The sequence below is a fragment of the Nelumbo nucifera genome, chromosome 1 (assembly GCF_055504915.1).
Source record: "Nelumbo nucifera cultivar China Antique chromosome 1, China Antique-T2T, whole genome shotgun sequence".
Taxonomy (NCBI): domain Eukaryota; kingdom Viridiplantae; phylum Streptophyta; class Magnoliopsida; order Proteales; family Nelumbonaceae; genus Nelumbo; species Nelumbo nucifera.
This window is the reverse complement of record NC_142649.1, coordinates 195,587,487-195,595,985: the sequence shown is the minus strand read 5'-3', so window position 1 is coordinate 195,595,985 and position 8,499 is coordinate 195,587,487. Positions and strand designations below refer to the sequence as shown.

The window sequence follows — 8,499 nt, the reverse complement described above, 5'->3', positions numbered from 1 at the left end:
TTATAAAATGTGGAGCTAAGTCTTTCACTTGCTAGCCGATTTATTTGCATCTTTCTCATGGTTCAATGGATCATTTTTAGGTGCTTTCTCCGATGGTTAAACGGTTATTGGGCCCGGTGCAATCATGTAGGTATTAATGCATTGGATCCATCAAAACTCTCAGTTAAGTATGAGTAGCTGATAGTACATAGTATTAGGATGGATGACCTCCTACGAATTCCTGTTGAATCCCAATAGTATTAGGATGGATCACCTAGACACTCAATAGATCTAAGCCAATTTTTAGGCATTCACTTAAATAATACAAGGTGCTAAACAGGTTATAAGGTCTCTGCTGGTTGTAGCGGAGATTTGAGATTGATGCAAGGTGTTAATTAGTATGTTGGTAAGGTTGCTGGTTGCAACGGATATTTGGGATCGAATTCTGCCTGCATCTGGGTTGGGGGGTTATGGGTAGAGGTGTAAATCGGGTCGTATCGCCTATGGCCCAGCATGATTGTATGGGCTGATGGGTGGTGCCGGCACGGCTTGGCACGACCCATATATATACAATATATATAATATAATATAATATATTATATAAACTATAATTATATAATAATATATAGTATAATATATCAATAAAATATAACATTCTTTTCAATTTTATTATACTAACTTATTTAATTATGATATATATAAGCAATTGTATACATTAAAATTCATATAAAATTAAAATTTTAAGTTTTTTTTTAATTTTTTAAATAAATAACTTTGGCCCAGTCCACAGCACAACCTGGCCCAAGGCTCGGCCTACGAACCAGCCTGACCCGTAACCCGACACGGACCCGCACAGGCTTGACCGTGGGCCGACCCCCAAAATATCCCAGGGGAGGGAGGCACGGCCCAGCAGGCACTTGGGGGATGGGCTATCCCCGTTATGTAGCCCTTCAAAAGAAATTAAAAAAAAAATACGGTTACTGGGCCTGTGGGCCAATTGAACAGTTGATGCATTGGGTCGTCTAACACGTATGAGGCCAAGCACATTACACATGCGTGCTGGTTGAGGGGGTTGGTCAACGGTAGAGAATATTGATGTTAGACCCATGGTATATTCGAATATGTTTCTCATGAGAGGACATATATGGATTTTGATTGATTTGATCATCACTGTTTAGTCCGTTTTTCATGGAATTGGAGTGGAGGGTGTCACGGTGACATTTCTCAATGGCAGTTTATTTCTACCTTGTATTTTTTTTTTTTTAAATTCTCATTTTGTCTTTAAGCTTTGTATTTTGCAGCTCCACTGGTTTCTTCTTTTTATTATCTAAAGATGGAGTATAAGAAGGGGAAAATAAAAAAATTCATTTACTAAAACATTTTCTATATAATTTTATAAATTTATTTAAGTCTAAAATACCCCTTATAGTTTGTAATTTATTAATTTAATCAATTTTTTTACTAAGAAATATTTATTTTGTCATCTAAAAATAGTAACATGATCATCGAAATTGAATATAAAATGTTCAAGTGCATGGGCCGTGATTGTTTGTTCCAAAATTTACCCCTAACTAGAGGTGTATTCGAGCTGAGCCGAGCCGAATAGTATCAGGTTTGAGCTCAGCTTGACTCGAGTTCGATTTTGAGAAAAAATATTTTATAAAAATAAAAATTATATATATATATTCAAACCGGCTTGCGAGCCTCATGAGCTGAGGTCTAGTAGGCTTGAGCTTGAGTTCGGTTGAAACCGAGCCGAGCTCGAGCAGCTCATGAAAAGCTCGGCTCATTGCCATCCCTACCCCTAACACTTCTTCATATAGAAAAAAAAATTGACCAAATAGTGGTTGCTCATGTATTATTAGGAACGAAAATGGTATTTTCATTTTTATTTTCTTTTGATTAAATTTAATCAAAATGGACATTAGGGTCAAACTATAGGGAGTGTTTTAGTAAAATGCAAACAATAGGGAAGGTTTTAGTAAATTCATAAAACTATAGGAGTGTTTTAACAAATTATCCCTAAAGGAAATAAAGAGAATATTTTAAAACATATATTTAGGCTTGTAATGACATTAAGTCGTTAACACAAGTCGATACTGCATCCATTTCTTCCGATCAAAACTTATAAAGTAAATTCGTTCCGATAATCTAAGGGTGGCACAATTGGATGCTGCACGCCTGCACCCATTCAGACCGCTCTTGGTTTGATAGAAAATAAGAGAAAAAGAGAAATGTGAGGAATTCTACCAAAACATTCTTTGTTTAAGCAAAATCAATATGGGAGAACATACAAACAAGAAAGTCTAATTTTTTACTTTTTAACATATATTACATTAAAATCTAATTTATTATATATATTTATATAATTATATAAATATGATATATTGAACTCAATATATATTATACTATAATCGCATTTGGATTTTAGTGGAATTGGGTGGAGTTGAATCCACATTCAATCCGATTATTGAATTGGATGCCGGATTGGATTTTAGACTTCTAGAGTCTGTTGACAGCCCTAGAATTTGTTTTACACTACTTGTTCTAAATTTGGATAAAGGGCGTGGGTAGATTAAGGTTGTTTCATGTGCATAGAAGACCATATACAATAATACTATACCTATTAGAAGGAATTGATCCATTATAAGTTGTTGTAGGGTATAAAAATCAAGCACAAAAAACCACTTAATAATAATAAGGGTAAATTACAAAGACCCCCTATATTATGGGGATAATGACAAAGATTCCTGTACTTTAATTTGCGATAAAGACTTCCTGAACTTTAACAGTTAGACAAAGACCCCCTTGCTTCGCTAGTGCTTTGTCAGTTAACTTCGAAAAAAAGATTATCATCCGATCGTTTAAGGTTTTCCAAATGCCCAAACTATCATTTTCTAATTTATTTTATCATTTTCTTTAATTTATGAAATTATCTTACTTTGTTTTCGATACTTTGTACTGTTTATTGTCATCTCCAATGGGGAAGATTCATTTACAAAAGGAGAGAGAAGAGATCAACAACATGAAGCCAGAAAATCAGAGTATGTTGTTTTCCCGGTCACTTTGTTAAAGCAGCATATCTCCATTTGGGTCAGTTAGGTTTTAAGAAATGGCAAGAAAAAGAAAATAGAAAAAGTTTAATAGGGCATTTTAATTATTTAATACTTTCTATCATTTGACTTGATGACCGAGGGGGTATTTGTCACAATGTAAAAGTTTAAGAGGTCTTTGTTGCAAATAAAAATATACGGGTGCTTGTCATTGATCTCGTAATGCAATGCGGGGGTCTTTGTAATTTACCCTAATAATAAAAAATAATTTAAGCACATAAAATTTAATAATGAATATGGCATAAATAAAACGTAAGATAAGATTTATGTAGCCCACCCATATGTTATTTTTTTGGTAAGCAAATGATAATAATTTTTTTTAAGCTCATGGTCATGATATTGGTGTCTATAATTTAAGATAAATTAATAAAAAATTAATGGGGGCAAAGCCTTAAAGGCTGATGGTCTATTATCAGCCATTTTGGCTTCTACCTACCACATTGGGCCTCATTTTTTGCTTTCAAGCACCAAAGATATGACCACGCTTTCCCAACCCCCCAACGACTCACCAAACCAAACCCTTGCGTCACTTCCTCCTACCGACCTAACTCCCTCCCTTTATAATAATCTCTGTACCTCTGTAGCATACCTTGGGCTTCCCCTTCCTGTTTTAGCTCAGTAGATGTGGCTAAAGGTTCTAACTATTTTAAATTTAATCGATCAAACAATATTTTTTAATTTGTTTTATTATTATTATACATTTATACGTATACGACGAGAGAGAATAAATGAACTAAAGGAGGAATGATGGTGGCATGGACGTGAGGCCATTTGATCCGTGGAGGTGGAGCATTTCTCTATTTCTCTTATGCAGGTTTTGGATTTTTGTTTAAATACAGATGTATATACATATACATATTCAATATTCACATTTATCGGGATTGAAATTAATTGAGATCGAGTGAGAGCTGGTCCGAGTTTTCGGTCGGACCGTGATTCTCTAAGCATTTTTTCTAAAAGAGGGCCAAGACCAAGAGGCAGCCTTCTTTATTTGGTAGGCGGAGTCTATGAAGTGATTGAATGATCTCTGACGTCCAAGCTCGGTGCAGGGACCCAGGACGACAAGGATCCATCTAAGATAGCCGCTAGATCTAGATATCATTGGATGGTCGATGCTCGACCCATTTGTTCAAGTCCGATCCGATCCGTTTTGCTCATCTTTTATTCAAAAACCAACAGCGAACAAAACAAGGAGAAAATTAAAAAAATAATAAAATGGAAGGCGAGCATTTCTCACCCATACTTAACGGACGGGATTGCTTTCTCCAGATCTAACGGTCAGATCGCGACTTCGCCTCGTGCTTACCGGAAAAGATTTAACTTTTGTTGATTTTCTCTTTATACCCAGACTCCCACCTCTCTCGCTTTCTCGTTGTCAGCTCCAACCAACGGGAGGACAGAGAACAGATAGAGTTCTGTTCTTCTCCAAACCTTTCCCTCTATTTGCTCATCAGCTGGACTAGTGCTTCATCCAGCTGCCCAGAACAATGGCTGCTTCCTCATCACTCACTGTCTCTCAGTCTCTCGTGGGTCGCACCAGAGCCCACCATGGCTCCACCACCACCACCCACTCTGATCGTCTTTCCCTCCCTGGTTTCAGCCTCAGCACCCTCGCCGGCCGAGGTATCAAGTCCTCTTCTTCTCCATCTTCTCTCGTCGTTGGTTCTCGCAAGCGTGTCAATTCTCGATCCGCGGTCCGTGCAGCCGCCGTGGAGACTCTTGACAAGACCGACACCACCTTGGTGGAGAACTCCATTAATACAATTCGGTTCCTCGCGATCGATGCTGTAGAGAAGGCGAATTCTGGTCACCCTGGTTTGCCCATGGGGTGTGCTCCCATGGGTCATATTTTGTATGATGAGGTGATGGAGTACAACCCCAAGAATCCGAAGTGGTTCAACCGTGACCGCTTTGTGCTGTCTGCTGGACATGGCTGCATGCTTCAGTACGCTTTGCTTCACCTTGCTGGATATGACAGTGTTAAGGTGCATGCCGATTCTGTTTTAATTATGTGCTGCTCTTGGTCTGTTTTGATTCTGTTCTGCTGTTGACTTTATTTGTTTGGGGAATTTTACAAACACCTTCCTGCATTTCTTGTATGGGCTCTATCAGATCTGCCTTCGAAATTTGTTTTTCACCTTTTCCTCTAAACTAAGCGAACTTACCTACTTTTGTCGACACTGGATCTGGGTTTCCGCCTTTCCGGAAGGTAAACAAGGACATTTTAGCTAACCCACAGCAAGAAAATGGGAGAAAAGAAAAATTACTTATATTGATCACTAACAGAATCCCCTGTGCTTTCTGATTCCTACAATCCTACTCTGGCGTATAATTTGTTTGCGAAAAGATTAGAGACGTAGATGAGCTGTTTGTTTGCTCAGATGACTTTGATTTTACATTATATATCATCTTTTAGTTATTCTCGTAAAATTTTTGCTTTTGTTTCTCATTTAAATCTTGATTGTGGACTCTTCTTCCTATGAGATTATTTATCTAAACTTATTGGGACTTTTTTATTCATCTACTAGGAAGAAGACTTGAAGAGTTTCCGTCAGTGGGGGAGCCAAACTCCTGGTCATCCCGAGAACTTTGAGACTCCTGGTGTCGAAGTCACCACTGGTTGGCCTCTATTCTTGAACACTAAATTAGTAAATTGCTCTACTTGGAGAAATAGATCAAAAGCCTGTGGACCCTTTTATATTTCCTTGTGTATTTTTTGTAGGTCCTCTCGGTCAGGGTATTGCCAATGCAGTTGGCTTGGCCCTCGCAGAGAAGCACTTGGCTGCCCGCTTCAACAAGCCTGACTGTGATATTGTTGACCATTACACGTAAGGGCATCCTCACTTTCACTTTTTTTTTTTGTTATGTTATGTTCCTGGACATACAGAACTAAAGGGTGTTCCTTGTTTGGTTTGTTGATGTTGGTACTTTCTTAGATATGTTATACTAGGGGATGGTTGCCAAATGGAGGGTATTGCAAATGAAGCCTGTTCCCTTGCTGGACATTGGGGACTTGGAAAGCTGATTGCCTTCTATGATGACAACCACATCTCCATTGATGGTGACACAGATATTGCATTCACTGAGAGCGTTGACACCCGTTTCGAAGGTCTAGGGTGGCATGTCATTTGGGTGAAGAATGGTAACACTGGTTATGATGAAATCCGTGCTGCCATCAAGGAAGCAAAGGCTGTCAAAGACAAACCGACCTTGATCAAGGTTACATTTCTAATTTCTACCACATTACTCATTTACTCATATTTCATTTTGCTCTGGGCACCCCATTTTTGATAATGCTGTCTCTTGCAGGTGACCACTACTATTGGTTATGGATCTCCAAACAAGGCAAATTCATACAGTGTTCACGGAAGTGCATTGGGTGCCAAAGAAGTTGATGCCACGAGGAAGAACCTTGGGTGGCCATATGAGCCTTTCCACGTGCCTGAGGATGTCAAGAAGTAAGAAAATTAAGATGCAATTCTCTCTCTCCCTAAAGTTGCCTAACGTGTAATGTTTAATGTGTTTGATTGCTTCTGTTTTTCAGGCATTGGAGCCGTCATGTCCCTGAAGGTGCTGCTCTTGAAGCTGAATGGAATGCCAAATTTGCAGAGTATGAAAAGAAATACAAGGAGGAAGCTGCAGAGCTGAAGTCACTCATTTCTGGCGAACTGCCTGCTGGTTGGGATAAGGCTCTTCCGGTATGTGGTATTTATGTGTTTTTGCTTACTATTCAAGTACCTTTTACTCATCTCATACGAACCTATGTATTAGTTAAATTAATGCAGTAGATAATTCTTATGATTGTTTGCTTCTTTTCCAGACTTACACTCCAGAGAGCCCTGCTGATGCCACCAGAAATCTATCTCAACAATGCCTTAATGCACTTGCAAAGGTTCTGCCTGGGCTTCTTGGTGGCAGTGCAGATCTTGCTTCCTCCAACATGACCTTGCTGAAGATGTATGGGGACTTCCAAAAGGACACACCTGAGGAACGAAATGTCCGATTTGGTGTGAGGGAGCATGGAATGGGTGCTATCTGCAATGGGATTGCTCTGCACAGCCCTGGCCTCATTCCTTATTGTGCAACCTTCTTTGTGTTCACAGATTACATGAGAGCTGCAATTAGGATCTCAGCTTTGTCTGAAGCAGGAGTTATCTATGTGATGACCCATGATTCAATTGGTCTTGGAGAGGATGGGCCAACCCATCAGCCTATTGAGCATTTGGCAAGCTTCAGGGCCATGCCCAACATTTTGATGCTTCGCCCAGCTGATGGGAATGAGACTGCTGGTGCATACAAGGTTGCAGTCCTCAACAAAAAGAGACCCTCGATTCTAGCTCTCTCCCGGCAAAAGCTTCCCCAGCTTCCAGGGACATCCATTGAAGGAGTTGAAAAGGGAGGTTATATTATATCAGATAATTCTTCAGGCAACAAGCCAGATGTCATCTTGATTGGTACTGGTTCTGAATTGGAGATTTCTGCTAAGGCTGCTGATGAACTCCGCAAGGAAGGAAAGGCTGTGAGGGTAGTTTCTTTTGTTTCCTGGGAGTTGTTTGATGAGCAGTCTGATGCATACAAGGAAAGTGTCCTCCCAGCAGCTGTTTCTGCCAGGGTTAGTATTGAGGCAGGAACAACGTTTGGGTGGGAGAAGATTGTTGGAAGCAAGGGAAAGGCAATTGGTATTGATCGGTTTGGTGCAAGTGCACCAGCAGGAAAAATATACAAGGAATTTGGTATAACAGCAGAGGCTGTTATTGCTGCAGCTAAATCAATGTTAGGCTAGTATTTGGTGTTCCATCATCTTCAGCTTCTTTGGCATTTTAGTTTTGGGTCTTCTTTCCCCAAGTTTGAAAAATACAGTAGAGAAGAGGCTACTTTTGGAGATTGAGCCAGTAAATGGCTTCTTGGATGATAATAATAAGAAAAGAAAAAAGAAAAGAAACTTTTTCCCTTGCCTCACATGTTCTTCTTTGAAGAAGTTGTCTCCAAACTGAATCAGGACGAAGATGAATTTTCATGCTATGTGTAACACCATCTCTCTGAATCTACTTGAGTTTTGTAATTTTTCAAGGTTATTGCGTATGGAGCTTCTAATTATTCTGAATTACATTTTTTCCTTAAAAAGAAATCCTTCCTTTTATATGATTGATCTTCTTTGTGGGGAAAATTAAGAGAGTTTTATTTTCTAACAATATGGAACGACACCTTGTGTTTGCACGGGCATGCATTCGTTTGAAAACCTTTGAAATCAATTATCTTCTTGAATTGGAAAGAGTTTTTCTTTTCTTCGTTTTAGTCCATTCAAGAAAGAAATTGCTATTTGAAGAAACGGCTTTGACCTGTGAATGGATGGATGAATGTTTGTGGGGCTGAATTGGATTGAAGCCATGCACTAAGGCTAAGATTG

At 39.1% G+C, this 8,499-nt stretch overlaps 1 protein-coding gene across 1 annotated transcript; it reads left to right on the top strand.

The window, feature by feature from the left end:
• The first annotated feature begins 4,287 nt into the window (after nt 1-4,287).
• Nucleotides 4,288-8,232, top strand: LOC104602251 (Transketolase). Its single transcript, XM_010265864.3, has 7 exons — nt 4,288-5,077; nt 5,621-5,711; nt 5,815-5,920; nt 6,029-6,311; nt 6,402-6,550; nt 6,637-6,790; nt 6,913-8,232. The coding sequence occupies exons 1-7, from the start codon at nt 4,580-4,582 to the stop codon at nt 7,873-7,875; spliced, it is 2,244 nt and encodes a 747-aa protein (XP_010264166.1). The 5' UTR covers nt 4,288-4,579; the 3' UTR covers nt 7,876-8,232.
• Nucleotides 8,233-8,499: the final 267 nt, after the last annotated feature.